The 23,536-nt window shown below is 28.9% G+C and overlaps 3 protein-coding genes across 3 annotated transcripts; all 3 read right to left on the reverse strand.

The window, feature by feature from the left end:
• Positions 1–15,682: 15,682 nt before the first annotated feature.
• Positions 15,683–18,770, reverse strand: LOC132925024 (piggyBac transposable element-derived protein 3-like). Its single transcript, XM_060989456.1, has 2 exons — positions 17,556–18,770; positions 15,683–15,817 (listed from the first exon to the last, which is right to left on the reverse strand). Exons 1-2 carry the CDS (start codon positions 18,768–18,770, stop codon positions 15,683–15,685), a joined length of 1,350 nt encoding a protein of 449 aa, XP_060845439.1.
• Positions 18,771–19,472: 702 nt separating this feature from the next.
• Positions 19,473–20,802, reverse strand: LOC132925025 (general transcription factor II-I repeat domain-containing protein 2-like). Its single transcript, XM_060989457.1, has 2 exons — positions 20,196–20,802; positions 19,473–20,122 (listed from the first exon to the last, which is right to left on the reverse strand). Exons 1-2 carry the CDS (start codon positions 20,800–20,802, stop codon positions 19,473–19,475), a joined length of 1,257 nt encoding a protein of 418 aa, XP_060845440.1.
• Positions 20,803–21,212: 410 nt separating this feature from the next.
• On the reverse strand, positions 21,213–22,774 carry LOC132924111 (ATP-dependent DNA helicase pif1-like). Its single transcript, XM_060988214.1, has one exon. It carries the CDS (start codon positions 22,675–22,677, stop codon positions 21,346–21,348), a length of 1,332 nt encoding a protein of 443 aa, XP_060844197.1. The 5' UTR covers positions 22,678–22,774; the 3' UTR covers positions 21,213–21,345.
• Positions 22,775–23,536: the final 762 nt, after the last annotated feature.

A 23,536-nucleotide genomic window follows, 5' to 3' on the forward strand; every position in this document is an offset into this window, starting at 1 on the left:
TACACTTTACTTTCTAATAAAATTTAAATATATTATATTATAATAAATAAATCACGTAACTTATAGTAATAATATCACAAAATATAGTGCACACACATTAGTCAAATAGTCAAATAATATGAAATAAAATAATCTTATTTTCTAATAAAATTAATCCGTTTTTTCCGAAAATAAGTGCATTACACTTAACTTGCTAATAAAATTAGTTCAAATACTCAAATAATTTTTAAGCATTTTAACAAGAAAAATAAAATTGTATAAATAAAAAAATGTATAATATAATAGAAAATATCTAAGAACTAATCCGGTTTCTATTTATTAGAAAGTAAAGTGTAATGCACTTATTTTCGGAAAACGGATTAATTTTATTAGAAATAAGATAACATTTTCTATTTTTAAAAACGTTTTTCTAAATTTTTAATAGTGCAGTTATTTTTTTAGCAAATTATTTAATATTTTATTTTATTGTGTGTATACTTTATACATATATAAAAACAATTTATTTTATATTTTTTGGCTGTTTGACTAATGAGTAATGTGTGTGTAGTATATTTTGTAATATTATTACTATTAACGTAATTTATGTATTATAATATATTATATTTACATTTTATTAGAAAGTAAAGTGTAATGAACTTATTTTCGGAAAAACGGATACATTTGGATGTTTTGAGACCGTTGGATATTTTGACCGATTACCCCTTAAATGTTATAGTAAACAAAGGTGATATAATAGTTTAGGTACGCGTTTAAGTTTTAAATCTCCATGAATAATATTTTTGATTTATAACAAAATAATTAACATAATTATTCATCATTTACATAGTATGTAATTTCGTCCGAATTTGAACTTCTTCAAATGTCTATAAAAAATAATTGTGTTTGTATATTATTTAAATTTATTAGTTTCAGTATGAACTATTTATGAGGAACATTGTATTAAATATTAAAACCTTAGCTATAAAAATTGAAGATTTTACTATAATTTTTTACTATAAGGTAAATGTTGTTTGTAATTTACGTCATTGTAAATTTTGAAAAAATTTGAACTTTAAATGTATTAAAAAAAAAAAAATCGAACCTATATTTATTTTTAATAATTTTTATAGATTTAAAAACAATAAACATGGGATATTTTATTAAATTTTTCCTTGTTTGAGGAGACTTAGTTATTTTACGAGTGAATATAGTATATTATATACTAAGTCTTAAAAACACTAAAAACTTGAATTTCAAATGCTAATTGACCAAAGACTTCCAATAGAATTAAATAGGTTGCAAAACGTACAAAGAAAAACGTACATTGTATTATATTTTCAATTCTTAGGTACCTGTATGACTATATATAAACAGACAATTAAATATTAATTTTATCTGCTGATGAAATTATTATAGTATTGTCAGTATTAAGTGAATTCTTTATTCTCAAGATTATTTACTTAGTACTTATAGACTATAGTACTAACTACTAAGTAGATGCATGTCAAAATAATCAAAAATCTATAAATTATAGGTTATATGATTATTTTATTAAAAAATAAAAATTATAATAAAAGCTGCTCATCATATTACAAAGGTTATGGGTAACACGTATATAGCATACTATAAGTACCTTAGTACCTAGGTACTATATTATATTATATTAAAATATTATTTTATTTATAACCTATTTTAAGTAAGTATACCGTATGAAATGTATGGAAATATACAATGATTTTTTTAAGATGAATTTACAATAAAAAAAATAGGTCTGTATATGTTTAATAGTTATAATAATTAGGTATTGTTATCTAGCGCGACGGCAGTGGCGCGAAGCTAAGTAAAAAAAAAAAAAACGTAGGTAGTATAGCCAGTAATGTATATAATAATAGAAAACCGAGTTGTACCATTGAAATACCGTGCTAATTTTTGTTAATGCATCGGCCAGCTCTACATAACAAACAGCTAAACGTATAAAGTCGTACCTATACGTTATCAATCGATCAGAAATATTGTGCAGATAGGAACAGATGGACTAGCAAGCAGATTGTTTAGATGGCTTATTAGTTATTAGAAGTTATAACCAAAAATGTTCAATTACTTTAAAGACCGATTTTGCTTACGCAACTAAAATATCGTAAATTATAATTGTATAATATAATATAATATATTAAAATATATAAATAATATGTCCCTCGATCCGCCGTTTATCCAAACTCCCATTCTCATTACTGCGGCGGCGGTGATGACGTACGATGAGTGACGGTGACGCCGGACCCACGGCGTTCGCCGTATGGCCATTGTAATAATTATTATTACTCTAGGTATATAACAATTTTTAAAAATGATGAAAATTTATCTTCAGGTTTATTAGTCAAAAAAAATCGTAACTTTTGTATAAAAAAAATAAATGATATCACACCAAAAACACTTCTTTATAACTCTGTGTAAAAAAGGCTAAGTTAAAATTATTTAATTTAGTAATGATTAAATTTGTAAAAGACGTGATATAATATGGAAAATAAGTATAATGCCATTTATAATATTACAAATGCCTATCTATGACGAGTATGACGACAAATAAAATCAATTGTAAAGTTAAATATTTAGTCAACATATTGTTTAACTACCTATACTTGGCAGGACGTGGACGTGTAAGTATATTTAAATAAATACAAATAAGTAATCACTATATATAGTATTTTTCGTAATTAATAATTTATATACAATATTTAAATTGACTAATTAGTAACTACTAAGTATTTACTTAGAATTAGAAACTTTACAATTGATTTTATTTGTCATCATAGGTATTTTTATAGTATTATAAAATAATAGCATTTTAATTAGTTTCCATATAATATCACGTATTTTAAAGATTTGTAATGATATGCGCTCATATCATAAATGTAATAATTTCATAAATGGGTTAAATATAATAAATTAGTAACGGTCGAGTTGCCGCGCGCGGATAACGGTAAACTTCAATAAAAATCTTTTATCAGTGATGAAGGTCCGATTAATATTACGATGTCACCCAGAAACGCCATACGTGTCTGTTACAATAAAGCGCAGGACGTGTCACTTTTCTCGTATGACGACAAAGAAAAGGGATGGCCCAATGAGGGTCTTTGCAACCAAGGATAAAGCCAGATCTTTGGAAACGCGGAAGCCTTTGATGGGGCCGTCTACGTCTCTGGCTGGCTTGACCAAGTCGTCTCCCTCGGCAGTGCATGTGCACCCGTCTTTTCACCAACATCTCTCGGGTCCGTTTTCGTTGTGCGATAACTAAACCCGTTTTTGTTATACATTAATAAGTCAGTCTTGTTTTTATTTGGATATACACGTCCAGTGATCTTATTTTACCTGTATCACCTCATTACATCATCGCAGCACATATATATATATACAATATACATATATACATATATTCCAGTGAACCAGGTAAGGTGCATGTTGACAATATATGGTATTATAGTAATATTATAAACTAGACATATAGGTTGTATACAGTGTACAATAACGAAAATCCTCCGAGGATCAGGAGAAAGGTAATTACGTAAAAATTGATATTAATACATGATTATATCACATACATATAACATATATTTAAAGTAAGAATAAATCTCATATTTTTATTGTATATCGATTTTTTACGTTATTACAGATTTAATCATTACTAAATTTAATTTTTTTAACTTGGCTTTTTTTATACGGATTTATAACGAAGTGTTTTTGGTGTAATAAAATATGACGGAATGATTTTCGCTTGCGATACACCCGGCGCGCGCACCCGTTGTCAATATACCTTATATTAGTTATACATAAACATAATATTACCTATATGCTTTGTAATAATACCTACACACTACTGTACACACAATACACGTGAATACATTATGATATTGATATATCATTAGCAGTGCCGCAACTATTAACTCTGAGCCCTGAGGCCTGTGTGCAAAATTTATTTGGAGACCCCAAATTAATATTTTTGTTTTTTACTTGTTTTTTGTATTACTACGGCAATTAATCACTACTATTTTAGTATTTTAACTTGTATGGAATAATTTATGTTATTATATGTACATTATACTAATTAGACAATAGAAGTTTACCCTACATTATATATTTATATAGTTTAATAGTTATTATATTATTAATTTGAAATTTTTTTCAAACCAGAACCAATTTAAATAATGTAGTTATGTCTACATTAAGCACATGCATGCTATTTTGTAGACTTCATAATATAGTATTTATAACTAATAATTAAACAGAATAAAATAACTAATAATATAAAAAAAAAAACATTTCTATTTAATTTTCATTTATTCATTTTAGCAAAATATAATAATTAATAAATCACAAGTAGTTTCATAAAATATAAGTTAGTTGTTAAAAATTAAAACATTATAAATAAAGCAGTTATTAGATTATATTAAATTAAAATTATTTCAAAAAAAATTTTTTCCGGCTTTTGCGTTGGATAAGTCTGTTATTAATTTATTATTTTATCAATATTGAGTTTGGCGGTCCGTTTACTTTTAATATTCAAAACACTTATATTTTTCAGTCGATCTTGACTAGAAGAATTTTGAAGATAATTTTTTATTAATTTAAGCTTTGAAAAGCTGCGTTCTACAGACGCGACTGTTACCTACTATAAGACATGCTGATATCTGGATAGTTTAAAGACAAATCCATTTCAATAATAAATACACATAGATCTTTAATAGTTTTTAGACTTTGGGATAGAATTCTTGTTTTTAGGCATAGGTACAATTTGCCGCATGAAATCTGAATTTATATTATCTTTATAAAATTGAATGAAATCATAAGAAGATTTAATTAGGGAAGACTTATCATTGTTCAAAATTGATTTCGGACTTAAAAATGTGAAACGATCAGAAACACATTTCATTCCATTAAACCGTTCTTTGAATTTAAATATTATACAATATTATATTAGCATTTTCACTTTGATTTATATTTATATGAGATATTTGTCCTTGTATTGATCTACAATTTTCAGGAATTTTAGAAACATCACAACTACTTAAAATAATTCTTAAAGATCTAAACTGTAATTTATCTTGTGAACTAAAACCCATATTATTTTTTTAAAACTCATTCAAATAATAAAAACTTAAAACTATGAAAATTAATGGTAAGTAATCTTTAAAATATAGGTATATTAATTATTATCAAAGAAAGGTATATCATTTAAATTAAATCCCTTCAAAATAAATACATAAAAAATTATCTCAGGCCTGCAATAGTATTATTAAAGAATTAATCAACTTCGAAATAAAAATAAAAATAAAATCAATTTTTATCATTTTTTTTATTATATAGTTACATGTTTACGCATATAATATACTACTATCTAGGGCTGGGATAGTGGGATTTATATGTAATAAAAAATCAAGAATTTGTACATATATATATATGCAGTTTAAAATGGCCAAAATTTGTAGTATAAAATAAAATTCTAAATAATTTTTGAATAAATTACAATTAACTGTTTTTAATTTCTAATCAATTTAATTTAAAGAATATAAAATATAAAGATATTTTCACAACCACGCAAACGCAAGTACTAACACTGTTGAAAATTCGTAAATATATTTTGTCTAATAATTATGAATATAAAGTATAATCTAAGATCATTAATGTATAGTTATTACTTATCAAACAGAAACAAATGAGATAAACTCTAATCAAGTTATTAATAGTTAAATAATACTTTCATATACTTATTTCCCATATGCATTATAGTCATAGTCAGTATACATTTACAATTTTTACGAGTACTATTATCGAAGTATAAATATATAATAATACTATTAAGTATTAAACCACTGAAATTGTCAAAATTTACGAAATATGTAAAAAAAAAAGCAGACATTTTACAAATAATGTTAAAACGTATATTTATGACGAAATATATAAAAACATGTAAAATAAAATATGTTTTATTCCATTGCAAATCACTTGAAATGAATTTATCATTTAAAATACTTAATGTATCATGTTTTAGTAAAAATATGTATTTACATACAGATTCCAGCCTTACAGTAATATCAATATAAATATGGAAATGAAATTAAAAACCATTTTAAGTGTATTTTATACATTATGCTATAATTTTTGAAATTTTAAATGCATTTTTTAAGGTTTTTTAGTGCATTAAATTCATAGCTCTACTCATGACATAAGACAATATATCATGTATGGATAATGCCACATAATGCATATAATATATCGATTATTGATACCCGTATAAAACCGATTTTTTTTTGTAATAGATATTATAAAATGCTTAATATTATTATTGTGATACCTACTTGGCAATTGAATACTATATTTATCATCTACTTAATAATTATGCCTATAATTAATTTAATTTAAAGGAAAAACATAAAATCAATAAATATTTGTAGCACAAAAAAATATCAAAACAGACAATTAATTTTTAATTTTCAATTTTGGTTGTAGAGGCTCCTTAAAGCTGGAGGCCCGTGTGCATTGCACACCTTGCATACCCAGTAGTTGCGGCACTGATCATTAGATTACATTTAGATTTAAGAAAACAATAAATTAAATAATAATCTCACACTGTGAGAATGTTTATATTAAGTTTATTTTTATAAACAGTGAGCTTAATATGGCCTATGGGCCCACGCACTAAACTGCTCAATGAGGCTCATTGTATTTTTTAAGAAATACCATAACAATACAATAACCATAATAATAGTAATATGTAGAATAATATAATATCCGATGACCGATAATAAAAACGTTTCACACACGACATGCATACGTTTGAATCAGCAATCTACGGTTTGATAACGACCAAAGACCAGACTTATATCTCGCTATAACGTTTAGTATTTTGTTATATACCAATAATGTTTTACGTCAGCGATGCTACATAATCTGTGTAAAATACTGTAAGTAGTTAACTCTGCTATAGTGCAATAGGTCATAAATATCAATTTTTATCTGGCTTGTTAACCATTATAATAGTATATATATTATATATTGATTTAGTTAATAGTTATTATTTTTATGCAAAAATAAAAATTAGATATAATTTGCCTCGACAATTATATTATAATATTTATTGTACGCGTTTACGCCGCATAGACAATAATAGGTACATAACATTTAACCATCAACTTATTGAATTTAATTTGAATACTGCAGAAACATACTTTACTATAAAATAGATTGAGGGTTTCAAAACGTATTTTACAACGTTATAATGGATAAATATTTAAAAAATTTAACGAAATCAGTTAACAAAAAACGAAAAACTTCGAATGCCTACCATTAAACAAAATACATTATATTTAATAATATATTTTTTTATGATAGAAGTAATAGTAACAATATGAGTAACATAAGTAATTAAAAAAATTAAATGATGATTATAATATAGACATTAATATAAAAGATAATAATAAAATAAAATCAGTTTTTGAAAATTATAAACCCGGAGAAAATGTCACAGGAGATGAAAACTGTGGCATTTATGCTGTATGTAATGCTTTAAATGATAACAAATTAAATAAAATCACTTCTATAGCCGATATCTTACAAATATTAAACATTACACAGCTGCCCAATTATTGGATGTCTGATGACGAATTAGCCGCAATCGCTGATTATTATAATCACGATACTTATAATATTTACAATGACACTAATAAAACAGCAATTGTCTATCAAAGAAAAATTATATTAATAAGCCCGTAATCGTTTTGTATCATGTAAAAAAAAACACGCATTGGGTCCCCAGAACGAGAACAGATAAACCATCAAAGTACCGCCTAATCATATTGTCATTAATGATATACCGCCTTAACAATAATTGATAAATAACATAACGAAAAATAATAATATTGATAATAGTACACTTCCAAATGACTTTATAGATACCCAAAAAACCTCTAAATAATAACGATAATATTGAATCAATAAATACTTACACAAAAATACCAAACACAATTTCGAACATTTACGACGACAAAGAAATACTTATGGATAATGAAGGAACGTGTAATAAATATATCCCAACATCTTGATATATAACAACATAAAAAAGTAGTTAAATTATTAAAAAAATTTATTACCTTTTTTACAACTGACACTTCATGCATAAAATGTGCTAATGTAAATACTTGCGAATTAAAATTGAAACCAAATTATACGGACTCTAAATTTAATGCACCCCACAGTTTCCTCACAACAACGTGAAGAATTAAAAATACAACTAGACAAATTACTTGATGCGAATATTATTCGTCCTATAATATTAACATTTGTAAATTGTAGCTCCAGTTTTTAGTAAAAAAGAAAGAAAAAGGATCTTATAGGCTTGTAGTTTCATAAAAGAACTAAATGATAGTGTCGAAGCAGATTAATATTTAATATCCTTTACCAGTTTACCTAAAACTACAGATTTATTAAGAGCTCTTCTAGAAGGATCAAAATATTTTTCATCATTAGATCTTTATAGTGTTTTTTTTTCAATTACCTGCTGTCAAAGAAGAACAACCACTGGTCTATGTACACTGCTATATTAATAAATATTCAATACATTTCAAACCAAGACAAGCCACATTAGCCGATCATCAGAAACTCACTTAGCACAAAGCTTCCAAAATCAATTCAACTACAATCAAATATTATTCAAAATAGACAATTAAATAAATCTGCCAAGTAAAAAATTACTTTAGCATGGATTCCTAGTCACAACTACATTCAAGGAAACAATAGACAAAACATCCAAGAACAATAATGTACTTGCATGACGTCTTAAATCAGTCTTATAATCTATAAAATTCGAGAACAAAAGTATCAGAAGATTCGAGCCTATTAAATTTAACCTAACAAAAATTATTACCCTTTTACATAACATATTATTTATCATACTATTTACATACTATTTATCTAAAAAAAAAGTGTAATAAATTCCTAGTTATGTTGCATATTCAATATTATTTTTAGAACATGTACACATTAGTAATATTATTATTATACCCTTTTTTTATTACCTACATACTTCATTATAATAACTATAATTGTAATTTTTTTATCATAATTTCATCTTAATTTAATTCTTTTCCTAAATATGTTTTATAAATATGCAAAATAAAAGTTGTAATATTATCTTAATATGCTTGTACACATAATTCTTTACTTGTATTATTAACATTATCTTCATTGTATAACTTACTTGTATAAATGTTTAGATTTACATGTTATGCGTAATTTTTGATGCAAGGGTGCATTACAAGAAGGCTAGGGTGGATGTAATGATGTGCGCCATCATACCTTTTTTAAATTTAAAATGTGTAATAAATTAAAATAATTATAATAATTGTTAACCATTGCCCATTAAGGATAAGAATAAGTTACAAATATTGAATACGACAAAATACATACAACGATAAGATATTACACACGCACCGGAAACACGTACACACATACACACACACACAAAACATTATAATCATTATATAATAGATATAAGGAGCCAAGTTTTCAGTCAAGGCCCCAGACGCGTTATTACTTAATATTATATTTTTGTACAGACGGTTAAAAGCAAGTGTAAAAGACTACGTAGATCGTCTATGCAGTAAAACATAGTTAGTTATAAGCGTTTGTAATAATAATTTAAAATACGTATATTAATGTGTGTTAAAAAGTTAAATAAAATTAACAGTAGGAAGTAAAACAAATAAAAGTCTTATTATTTTAAAATACAAATTGGTCATCTCATCTTGTATCTCAGACGCTAACCACGGTTTCAACAGGCAAGTCGGTACAAGGATCGGAGAGGTAATATTACTAAATTATAATATAATAAATAATTGATTTAAATACATATAATCGTCCCCGGTAATTTAAAGTCTTTTCAATTATTACCTACAAATATTACTGGTTATAGGCACGCGCGCTAAAACAAATATTGAAATATAGTGCATAGTATGCACTGCATACTACACAGTTACCGCCATTAACAAGAAAACCTATAGTAAAAATGAGCGGTACTAAAGTTACATTAAAAGAAATATCGGCGATAATACCTAATTGCGGAGACGAAAAAGACGTGTTTATAAAAGCATGCGAGGCTATAGAAAAAGAACATTTACCGAATTACCTATGTTAATTAAATATAAAATAACTAAAATACAAATATCCATTAACATATGTAACTCGCCCCAGAAGTAAAAACACAATTTATACTAGAGTATATAGGTACATTTTATAAAGTATAAGTCTACTATACATATATATATATATAGTAACTATAACATAGCCCATACGATATGCACGAATTAGTACGATAGTACGATACACCAACACCACTATACGTTTTACACTTATATTCATTTTTATTATGATTATAGCCGATTAGTTATACATATTTATTACAAATTTGTGGAAATCATAATAATATAATGCTATTATTGCTATAATCAATAATGCTATATGTCGAGCCAGGACCACTGGAGTTTACGTATTTAATTTTTTTCATCAAATAAAATATTCAATCTATTTTATACATATTATACTTATTAAATGGTAAACCAATTGAACATCTTAAAAATCGTTCAAATTCATTAAAAATATAAACGTCCACGTTCGAATTTGAAAAAAACGAGTGACGTTCATTAACTATGTACGAATGTAAACGACGTTCTTTCCAAAAACTGTAATTTAGTGTCGTGCCGCAAGGGATCGAGTGAACGCGGTCGGTTCGTTTTGTTTATTCATAAGAAAAGTGAAATCCACTGTGACTGAGGGCCGAACCACCAAACCGAGTTTGGGTGTCTAATGACAATTGTGCGTAGTGTCGTCGCCATCGAGAAACCAACGTCCGACACCACCACAAGTCCACAACCAGTTGCAGTAACCACCGACGCCGTCACCACTGTTTACTCCCCACCACGTAACGTATAGATCGGACGCGTAGCGCTGCAACTGTAGCCTGTGGTACCACTTACGCTTTGTACTGTGTAATAACGTTGTATAGTGTTGTGAACCGGTCCGCCATTTATTACTAATCTTCTCTTCTTCCTCGCCGGTACTGTTTGCTTGTCATCAAGTGTGTATGTACATTGTTCTTCTCACCACATCCGAACCGGCAGTGATCGTTTACAATTCAATACACCATCGATTGGCATAACATTATTAATAATAGGTAACAATTTTAAGAAAACGCTATAATATATTTTACTGTTTTGTTCTTGTTCATTGACGCCAATGTCGATTTTGCGTCTTGAAAACACGTGTTTATGTGCGATTTGTTTATTTTATCTTTCAGTTATGCTTGATCAGGCGTTGGTCTTATTCAAGTCTCCACAGATTTTCGTTTCGGTGGAGAACTCGTTGATTAGGTGCTAGTAATTGAAGTACGGAGTAACAATGAAAACCGTAGCGGTGGACAGGACCTTGCCCAGAGCAAAGATAATAGACGTTTTTCATGCTAGTATCTGGAACGGTTGCTGCTTATTTTTACTTGGGCTGCAAGCATGTGAAACCTGTATTACTTCGGAACTCTAAGTATGTTTTAAGTATAACACTATAATATATCATAATATTTTGCATGTCATTTGAGCCTTTTAAACAGCAGTTTGTAGCAACATTTGTAATGCAAACAGTAAATGTTTTCATATTGTTATGTCGGACTTGTCAATTCATATATCAATACAGGAACGACAATATGATGTTTAAAGGTATAATATTGTCTTTTTTTGAACATATATTTTAAATACAAAAATACAATTGTAAACTATTTAGACTGATTAGATGTGTTACAACCTAACTCTGAACATCTCAGATATCTCTAGCCGTCTGCAAAAATCTCCCTTTTATATGATCATTAAGATTAGTGGTCGTGGCGACTATTGTACAAGACGGATTTTGGGGTTTTGTGTCCTTTCCTGTGAACTTAGAGTTTACAACTTTTTAGAGGAGATATGTTACAATACTTTAATAGTTAGATTACAATAGTACATCATTCATTAGCTCTTTGCACTGACCTCTGCATGCTCGTGCTGTTAATTACCTATTTAATTATGTCAACACACCGTTTATAATGTTTGCTATAATATTCAATATTTATATTATATATATCTTATAGGATTCGTCTCCCTTCTACAAAGAAGATTTATGTTTAAAGCTTAAACAAAAGTCTCTGAAATAATATTCATGTATAGTATGTGGTTATAATAGTTAAATCTAAGTATGTATTTGACAATTTTTGATTAATAATTGGGTTAGTAATTAAAACATTTTTTTATTTTATTTTTATATTATATTTTCTTGTTACACTTAGTGTTAGCGGCGTAATTGAGCGCCTGCAGATGGTAGAAGTTGTGGTAAAATAATTAGTCGTACATTTTTCTAAGTGTTTTTTGATTGAAAATTATTTTAAGTTCAATTAATTAAATTTTGATATAGACTAGTGTGAAGGTGCTTGTGCTAACTTTGGTAAATCATGTCTGATTAAGTCCTAACTAGGGATCTCTTTTATAGGCACTTTCTCCCACTATACTTGTTGAGTACCTTATGATTAGGGCAGAGGACTTGTAGCTCTAAAAAAACACTAAATATGTAAGCACTTATGCGCTTAAAAACCCTATAATATGCATTTAAAATATGCACTAAAATTATTTTTTTACAATTTAATTTAAAAATATTAATAAAATAAATAGGCTTTAAAATAAGTCAAAACAATTTTAATACACTTTATTTCAATTACAATATACTATTGTCAAATTTTAATTAAACTGTAACTTTTATTCTTATTGCTTTACTTTTTTAAATTTTATATATCTTCTTCTGACACTAAAAAAAAAATTTTCATATTTTAGTAAAAACCATTTTAGCCAATAAATATTTAATTAATACTAATACTACTTTTACCTTGAAAATTACATTAAGTTACAATTAAGTTAAATATGTCTCAAAAAGTATAAAATAGCGTATAAAAGTATAAAATATACCCTAAAAATTAAAAAGTATCAAAATATGCATTTATATGCAAAATTAAATTTCAAAACTAGCTCTATGAAAGCATAAAACATATTTATTTCGTACTCTGCTATTTTTGCGACTGTGCAAAACAAATATGCAAATGCTACAAGTCCTCTGCCCTACTTATGATTAAGAGAGTGCTGTCTTTTTTCCACTATCTACGGGTTCTTGAGTTCATGTGTAAGTGTGATCATCTACTATCCTATGGCACCTAGATGACATCTCTCCCATGCCATAGTTAATCTTTTAGATTCAGCTGTGTTTATTTGTTAATATTTCTACATCATATCTTGTGCCTTGCGTAGTTACCCCCGTGTTTAAGAGTTATTATAAAACTATAAGGTGCTAATTTGGTATGCGCTCTACCGAAAAGTGTCCGAGTCGGTATGTGCTCTACAGTCTACATAGGTCGTTTTGACTAGGTTTTATTTTATATTTATATTATTTATTATTTATATTTTTTATATTATTTTATTGATGACTCTTAACAGACAAGTGTCTGAGTCAGTATGATCTACAGTCGTCATACGTCGTTTAACGATTAACGATCTGAATGTCTTCTAACATGGCGAGAAAAAGGTCCGGACTGTCTTGACGGTAAAGTTGCCAGCAAAAGTGATCAAGATGGGACTACAAATGATTAGGAGGAACACCCCTCATTTTTTTCAATAATTTAATTTTCGCGTCCAACCATGACCTTTCAATGTTTTGAGTGTGGGCGGGCTCCTGTATTTGCATCGACATATGAGATTTGGTGATTTACCGTCATGTGTACAAACAAAACCTCTGCTTGTGAGACACTTATATGCAGCCTATTCATCAGAATGAATTTCTGATCCTGCCTCGCATTCACGTTCAATTATTGGTAGAAGTGTTTCTCGATCGCGTCGAATAATCTACCCCTATTATACTTCCTTCGGCCAGCGAAACGAGCTTCGTCAATCTGAATTGAATTTTGTACATTTTCAACCATTTTTCCTTCAGTCTTCAAAACAGCTGTACATACTTCTCAGCACATGTTAAACCTTTCGGTGACTCACTCATTACTTCTTCCTGTTCAATCTATTACCATTTGTGTGGGTAATTCCAATATAAACATAAATTCAAGTTCAACAATTTGATAAATTATAGTTATAATACTAAAAAAAGTCAGTAAAATGAAAAAAGCTGCTACCAGCTCGTGGTGATCTTGTTATCTGACAGCCTTTTTTTGGACACTGAAAAATCGACATCCACTCCCCATTACGACATTTCCGTCGTTTTACCTGCATTAAATTAAAAACTAAAGATTCATACTTAACACATCTGTAGCTGTTTCAACAACTTTGATTAAGCTTAGTCTAGTTCTAGAATTATAACCACTTGAAGATGGTTTATCTTGATCAGAAATAATGGCATTCACTAAGAAAAAATATAATAGTTAATTATATACATTCACAACTTTTATTATTATATTTTAAAATTACACTTTTATTGATTTTATAAATTATTAATTTTATTATAATTATAAATATAAAACAAAACAAATAAATATACAATAAATACATATTTTATATAAATTACAATTAATTTATAAAACATAATAAAGTTAATAATAAAATGTAAAAATAATTTACCTAAAATAGTAGTACATTGTCCATGAAGATCAATATTTTCATATTGATTAGTTGTTTGCATACTTGATCTTGTTCTTTTGCCTAAACACATGTGAAAATTATAATATTTCATAAAAAATAGCATCTGCCTAGTGCCTATTTTAGATTCACAATTATTGAAAATTCTATATATTATTACCTAAGGATGTTATTTGTCGACTAATTGTTGTAATATCATCAGCATCAGAATCTCCACCAATGTCTGAATTATTATAGTTTGTAGGTACGAAAGGTAACACGCTTAATAAGAAGGCAACGCACTAGTTGATGATATGGAACAGACTAACTTTATTTGTATTGATGGAAAACACATCGATAAAGATATAACAATATAACAATGTACCGTCATTATAGATAATAATAATATAAAGTAATATAGATATAATGATAACAATGTGACAGTGTAGGATTCATATCTCACACACTCCTCCTTAATCCTAACACTGAATATAATGAAAGTATCAAAATAAAAAAAAAACAAATAATAATAATAACATTGGTACACATAAAAAAAATATTTTATGAATGATAGAATAATAATTATATAAATCTAAATTGCACATACATCTATATATTTTTTTTTATTTTATTAATAGATTCCTATGTTTATAAAATTCACAAGATTACATTTTATTAAAATGAGGGATTCATATTGAATTACAGACAGATTTTGTATTATCTTATTTCTTGGGTTGTTGATCTGTCTCAGATTTTTTCCAAACAAAATTGGGTAAGGCTTTTTGGGGTCTTGCATACTTGGTCTGCCTCTATTTCACTATTCGCTATCAAATCCTTGGCAGCTCGCTTTTCGGCCACAGCAGCCACTAAATCTGTGATCCCAGACTTTTTTTCTAACTTGGGTCCAGGGATAATTTTGATCTTTGTCCTCTTTTGACTGGCTTGCACCTTTGCCTTGGTATTTTGACATGTTGAAGGAGTTATGGATGACTCCTTCATGTTATCACACTTAGACATCACTTCTTTTTGGTCTTTTAAACCAACAGGAGATTTGCTTTAGCTTCTTGCACGCTAGCTTTCTCACATGGATTCTTCTTTTCTTCCGGAACTTCAATCTTAGGAGCCTGATAGATGTTTTCCTCTTCTTGAATCTTAATAGTGTTGAGTTCCTAACAGCATTCAATCTTCTGTTGTAGTCGTTTTAGTTTGAGTAAAAAAAAATTGATATGAAAAATGTGTTACGAAAAATTAATAATAATAGCACTTGAAGTATAATATGATATTTCATTATCACACTAAAATAAAGAACAAGAACTAACCTATTTAATCATACTGATTACAAATAAATTAAACGATTTTATCAACAATAAATTTCAATTGAAACAAAATTATAAATAACTTGGATAATCAGTTATCGTGAGTGGGCATTGGAAAATTATGCGCTAGGGTAAAAATACCTTTATAATAATAAACGCAGAAAATGATGAAAATTTGTTTGATATAAGTGGGAAATTATTTCCCTAAGATCACAAGCTACAGGATTTTTTTTTCTAAGGTGGAACATAATTTCCCTCTACCCTATAAAGGGTTAAGGTAAAGATAATTAGAGATTATCATTATTATTAACAGTTGAAAGAAATACCCAACATATTATATAAAACCGAGGCAGATAACGCATATATACCGTAATTGCAGTCTAATATCCGCGTACCGAACATAGACTGAGTGTAGAACGCCAAAACCGGTAGAGCGCATACCGAATTAGCACCAACTATAATTGCGTCTAATAATGTTTTCAGTTTAAATTTAATGTCTTTTAATAAGGTATTTCAAGTTGAAATATACTTAAAATATTTTTTTGTTATTTATTACATTATTATATAGATTTTTCTAATTTTTCTATTTAAAAATCTAACACCTTTATGTTATATATTCATCCTTATTTTTAGTTCTTACAATATTGTACTTTTACTATAATATTTTACTTTTTATTATGAAATCTTATGGTCACATGTATTTCTCGTCAAAATGAAGTTATTCGCTTTTTATAAAGCTAATCTTCTCTTTTATAATTGAATACAAAATTCATAGAAATATTGATTGATGATTCCAGTGAATACCTAGTTCTTTTTGCTTTTTGTTCTTTTTCAAATTTAGCTATCATTTTCCTATGTGAAATTGGTAGATAGTAATAAAGTTTTGATTGCAGTTTTTTTTGTTTGTTTAGCTTAAGTAAACCTAAGGTTTATTTACAAATATTTGTTCGAGTGGTAAGTTGATGTGTATTTTATTTTTTTATTTTTATTGATATTATTGATATTAAAACCCTACAATGCATGATTTTTTTTTTTTTTAATATTTTTTTTTTTTATTGTTTCTTTATGTAACTCTTAATTAGAGAAAAATAAAGAAAAATTTTTTTTGAAATTTAAGTCCCCCAAAATAAGTACTTTAAGTTTGTTGCCTGTGAGCAACACTATGCATTCGGGGTTCTCTACGATTAATGAAAAAATAAATGTAACACAATGAAATAAATTCAAATAAAATTAGAAATTGTAATAGAAAAAATTAAAATAAATTATACATCTCTTGTATGATAATGATAAAATAAAACAACAAAGGTCTGTATATATTAAAAAAATTTAAAACATATCATATCACTTTTTATGATAGTAAAAAATTAAAAATGACCAAACATAAACTGAACAGGGAAATAATATTTACCAATAAACTCATATGAGCAATAACCAATAAAATTATAACAATGTTAAATAAGTAAATAAAACTTTTAAATAGTTAAAATAATAATAATGATAAATAAAAAGTCAAAATAATAATAATAATTAACAAAAAGTCAAAATAATATGAATGTTTTTTCTATTTTGTATGATAATTTGTAAAACAAACTCTACTTTTTCCACAGCATAAGCTTATATCACATTTACTGCACTTGATCCAAGTGTAACTATCACAACCTGGCATTTTACACCTGGTTTTTGTAGTTCTGTCAATTGGCCAGTGTTGAATTCCATCAAGTCTTATATCTTTAGTCGGAGCTACTTCTCCTTTTTTTGTTCCTAATTTTCTTTTTTTTTCAATATTATCTTGTATTTCTTTTGATGGGCGTCCCCGTTTTGGTGTTGTAACTTGTCCAACTTTACACAAAGATATTGCTAGCTCTTTTCTAAATTGCACTAAAGTCAATGTTTTATTTTCCCCTTTACCTTCTTGTATTCTTCTATGTAATAGCCAAGAATTAACTATTGTAACATCCAACATATGATAAAATAGTCTTATATACCACTTTCGGCTTCTTGTTTTTATCTTATGGCGTCCCAATAATCCATCTAACAAGTCCACACCACCCATATGTTTATTATAGGTTTTAATTATAGCTGGACAGTCAACTTCAACATGTTTTTTTAATTTTTTATCAAACCGTTTTACTTTCATAACAGGATCAGCCCCAACAAATGTTGATAATAAATTAACAACTTTAGTGTCCTTCCATACTACAGCTGTTATATCAGTTCCTCTGACTTTTGTCACACAACTACCTATTGTCCCCCTTGGATTTTTTTTTAAAACTTCATCACTTGGAAGTTTGACATTTTTTAGTCTGTTTCTCCTTACAGTACCAAGTGAATAAATAGCTTGTCTCTTTAAATAAACTAATAAAGGCAGTGAAGTATAATAGTTATCAAAGAAAACTTTAAAGTTTTCATTTTTAGGAATAACCCTACATAAACGCACAACTATATTGGAACTTGCTCCTAAATCAGGTTCTTTTTTTAAGCAAAAACATTCTTGATTTTCTTGACCACTACAAACTTCAAAATTATATGCAAACCCAGATACCCCACATAATACACAAAGTTTATAACCCCATTTGTGTGGTTTGTTTGGAAGATACACCTTAAGACCACTTCTTGCTTTGGTACTACATAATTGTTCATCGACAGATAAATTTTCTTCTAAAGGAACTGTTAAAAATCTTTTTCTTAATGTTTCTATGACAGGTCTTATTTTAAATAATTTATCACGATTTGGTCCCATAGAATTTAAATTATTATCATTAAAGTGTATTGTTTGCCTAATTTTTTCAAATTTATTGACAGTCATAGTTTCTTGTACTAAATTATTACCTAAAGTAGGACACCAGTAATGCCTAACATTTGTAATATTAACCAGACTCATCAATGTAAGTACACCAATAAATTTTTGTAAATCCTCTGGAGTTATTTGGGTTGGATTAGATATACCATTTAGAACACTGTATTTGAGAGATTCTGAACAAATGTGATCTATCAAATCATTTGTAAAAAAATATTTAAATATTTGTAGAGGTGTTTCTAGTTCAAGAATTTCTTCAGATAAGTTTGTGTTTCCTTGAAAATTACATGCAATATTGGTCAAATTCCCTGATGACCATTTAACGTTTTTAACAACTATAGGTTTTTTATTTAATTTTTTATGTGAACTAATTGGAGATTGTGTAGGTTGAGGTTGATTTTGATTTCTATTACTTCTAGTTAGGAAATTTGAATTAAAAATATTATCTGTTACTGAAGAGCTAGGGCAGGGGTCGGGAACCTTTTCATAGGAAAGAGCCATTCTTTTAAAAAAATACAAAACTATGATATCCAGGGAGCCGCACAAGTTTGAACAACCTTTTTTTAGTAGGCAATAAAATAAAAACATAATAATACGTCTTAAATTTAGAAAATATAGAAAAACTTTATTTTATTAATTCATTATTATTATTATTGTTTATACAAATATAATATTATTTAATTAAACACAAAATAACGTATCTATTTAATATTAGTGGGATTTTTGACACTGAATTTCTCCAGACAGCTTATTCAATTCTGGAGAGTAATCTGTAGTTTTCAACTTCAAACAAGCATCAAGGCTGATATCATTCAGTTGATTTCTTAATTTATTCTTAATAAAGTTCATATTTGAAAATGTTTGCTCACAAATGTAAGTAGATCCAAAAATGGTCAAAATTCCGAAAGCGACCATTTTTATTTGACTGAAACTTTCGGGAAGACTGTTCCATACGTCAAATATAACTTGCTCTTCTTTTTGACATTTAGCGAGTTCCGTCCATTTATGGTTCGCAGCTAAAAATCCTTTTTCCCTTTCCAGATTTTCAATATCCGTTTTCAAATTCTCAAATTTTGTAGACCAAAGATCTTTGGTTTTTAGATCTATTAATTGCAATGAAAATAGTCTTTTGTCGACAGATGGAAACGATGGAAAATTAATTTGTCCAGTCTCCGCTATAAGTGGTGATGTCAAGAACTTCAACGTAGATTTATATTTTCGAAAATCTGCAAAACGTCTACTAAACGAATTTTTCATGGATTGAATGGCCGATTTAAAATACTCCAAATCAATAACACAACCTGAGCTTTCCGTGTACTCTTTCAAAGATTCAAAATGATCAAGGTTTCCGCTGTCAATATCTTCTGAAAAAAGCTGAAGTTGTTGTTCGAAAGAAAACAGTTTCCAGTAGTGTATGTGCTGTATTTCCCTTACCTTGAAGCTTTTTATTTAAGTGATTTAGAGATGAAGTCAAATCTACAGCAAAATACAATTTTTGTAGCCACATATCATCGCACAATTCGGGGTAGTTGATGCCTTTATTTGTTAAAAAATCTTTTATGGGTTCGAAACAATCTGTAAAGCGCTTCAAAACAGCCCCTCTCGATAACCAACGTACATTATTGAACATTAGAAGATCCTTGTATCGAGCATTAACTTCATCAAGTAATGCACGAAACTGTCTATGGTTTAGAGCTGAAGTTATGATTTTGTTAATAATTTTCACTACTAGTGCCATGACTTGGTTAATTTCAACTGGAAATGTTTGAGCACATAAAGCTTCTTGATGAACAATACAATGAAAAGATAGTAGTTCATGTTTCACATTTTGGCCAAAAAGAGTAACAAATCCTTTATATTTACACACCATATTTGGTGATCCATCAGTGCAAAGAGATATCAGCTTATCTAAATTGATTTCTTTCTCTTTACAAAATTCTGTAATTGCAGCGCAAATGTCCTCTCCTCGAGTTTGTCCTTTGAGCGGTAGTAAACCCAGTAATTCTTCATGAACACCCGTAGACGAAACATACCGTCCCATTAAAGTGAGTTGAGCGATGTTTTTAACGTCACATGATTCATCACAAGCTAAGGAAAATACAGGTTTATAATTTTGTATTCTACCGAATAATGATAGTCGAGTTTAATACAACACACACATAAATATTATATACACAATAAAACTAATTGTGCGATAAGATTAATAAATAACAATGAAAACATTCCCGACCCATGTAATAAAGATAAAATAGATAGAACATACACATACATATTATAAACACAATAAAACTAACTGAGCGATAAGATTAATAAATAATTATTGAGAAATTCAGAATTATTATCGTTATAATAACGTATAATATAATTTATATTTTACGGATATATTTATATTGATAACTAGCAGACCCGGCGAACTCCGTTTCGCCACCAGATTCGTTTTATGTAACATTTCGTTTGGTGATTAAAAGATAAAGAAAAAAAAATTTTTTTGTTATATATTTGAAAAGGAAAATATTTATTTCATTTCACAACAGTAATAAATTCATTTCAATTACCTACTAAAATGAAGTGTTATTTAATTGTTTCATTGTAGTGCTCTTTGGTAAACCACATTTTTTGTTTTTTGGTCTGACGTTAACACAAACAAAGCGGATGGTTTCCCAACTCGTGAACACGCAACGTATAACTGTCCATGTGAAAAACAATGATTTTCCAAATTTATCCCGCAAACACTAAGCGATTGGCCTTGCGACTTATTAATTGTCATTGCGAACGCAAGGCGAACTGGGAATTGCAATCGTTTGAAGTCAAACGGAAGATCAGTCGGAATCATTGGTATTCGAGGAATACATACATTTTCACCTGCGTACTTTCCGTTAATAATGGTTGCCTCAATTAAATTCGGCATAAGTCTCTTTACCGAAAGTCGAGTACCGTTGCAAAGTCGCGGTGGATTCAAATTACGCAGTATCAAAATAACTGTACCAACTTTCAGTTGCAAGTTATGTGGTGGAAATCCTGGTATCTCCAGAGAGTTCAAAAACTCCGTTGGATAATTTACTACATCATCGGGATTTGTTATTGAATCAACGGATTTGTATGTCACCAAATCGCCAGCAATTTTTGATTGAATGGTGAAATTCAGTGCGTGGACATCATTATTCTTTGCTGCAAGAATTGCTCGTTGACTTAACCAAGCATAATTCTTATAATTCTCACTAATGTTTGGGAAAACATTTTCAATAAGAACTAATTGAGTGTCTACAAATCGGCAAAAGTCGTTGGTAAGAGTAATTAATCCAGATGTCGCATCAACTGGGACTTTTCCATTTCCAAGATCTAACAATTGTTTGGAAAATTGTGCAGCACTTTGATCATTTTGAAGTTGAACTCTCATATTAGTGGTTAGCGATAATGTTTTTACGTTATTCCATAAAGGTGATGCCTTTAGGCAAGCATTCAATTCATCTGCAGGCGTTCCACGGGGAACTACTGGCAACGTCTGCCTGAAATCGCCTGCCAACAATATCATCAAGCCGCCAAAGATGTTGTTATTTCTCCGAAGATCCTTCAGTGTGAAGTTAAGTGCTTCAAGTGATTTCTTATGTGCCATTGTGCACTCATCCCAAACAATGAGCTTGCATTGCATTAACAATTTTCCAATTGCACTGGATCGGGAAATATCGCACGTTGGAGTATCAATTGTGTTTAAATTGAGTGGCAACTTAAGCGCAGAATGTGCAGTACGACCGCCATCTAGAAGAGTCGCCGCAATTCCAGATGATGCTAACGCCAAAGCTATGTCACATCTTGATCGAATAGTGGCCAAAATCAATGAAATGACAAATGTTTTCCCTGTTCCTCCAGGTGCATCCAGGAAGAATAGACCACCAGTATTATTGTCCACCGCTTGCATTAATGTTTTGTATACTTGTTTTTGCTGTTCATTCAGCAACGGAACATTATTTCTAACGAATTCCTGCAATGTATCAACATTGTATTGCAGCTCTCGATTTAATTGTTGGTTGAATGCATCGTGCATCGATCGATTTGGCGCAATCATTCCTACTTCAATCAGTAGCTTGTTTGCAATAGTCAAGCATTGATCCTCAATCAGAATCAATCCTTCATTGTAGATTTCATCGGTTATTTGGATGTCAGGATTATTCGTTTGAATACGCAAGCGATGCAAGATATCTTCACATATGGCGTCTTTGTATTTGTTCCATAACTGAATTGGTTGTGAAGGAAAACATGTGGTGATGATAATTGCGAACAGCGTTCGTATTTGGTACGCATTTGATGAAACAACTGAATCTGCAAGTGTTAAATCCCAATGAGAATCGTTCTCCAGCAAACCCAATAGTTGACATGCTTCTCGATATGTTTGGCATTGGTGGCCATTCACAGTTTTCAAATGCGCAAATGATTTCGGTCCACGTACATTTACTAACAGCAGTCGCAAATAAAAACATTCATCGTTTCTAGGATGAACAGTGTACATACGACCTAGTGCATCAGTTGAAAACACCTGTGGCCAGTCTGGAACTGGGGTTCCTTGTTTGCGACGTTGGAATTTCTTTGTTGATTGATTCCAAGTGTAATACTTGGGCATTTCAACGTACATCAGCGTCGCTGCGAATGGATCTGCTTCACACATTGCAAAGAAGCTAGTCAATGTTGTCGATGGTGGTCTCTCAGCTCTGTTTTCAGTGGCTGTGGTGGTGTAAGTAATGGATCCAGTTTGACTTTTCCACTTGCGCAGCACAATCCAA

The sequence above is a fragment of the Rhopalosiphum padi genome, chromosome 3, assembly GCF_020882245.1.
Source record: "Rhopalosiphum padi isolate XX-2018 chromosome 3, ASM2088224v1, whole genome shotgun sequence".
Taxonomy (NCBI): Eukaryota; Metazoa; Arthropoda; class Insecta; order Hemiptera; family Aphididae; genus Rhopalosiphum; species Rhopalosiphum padi.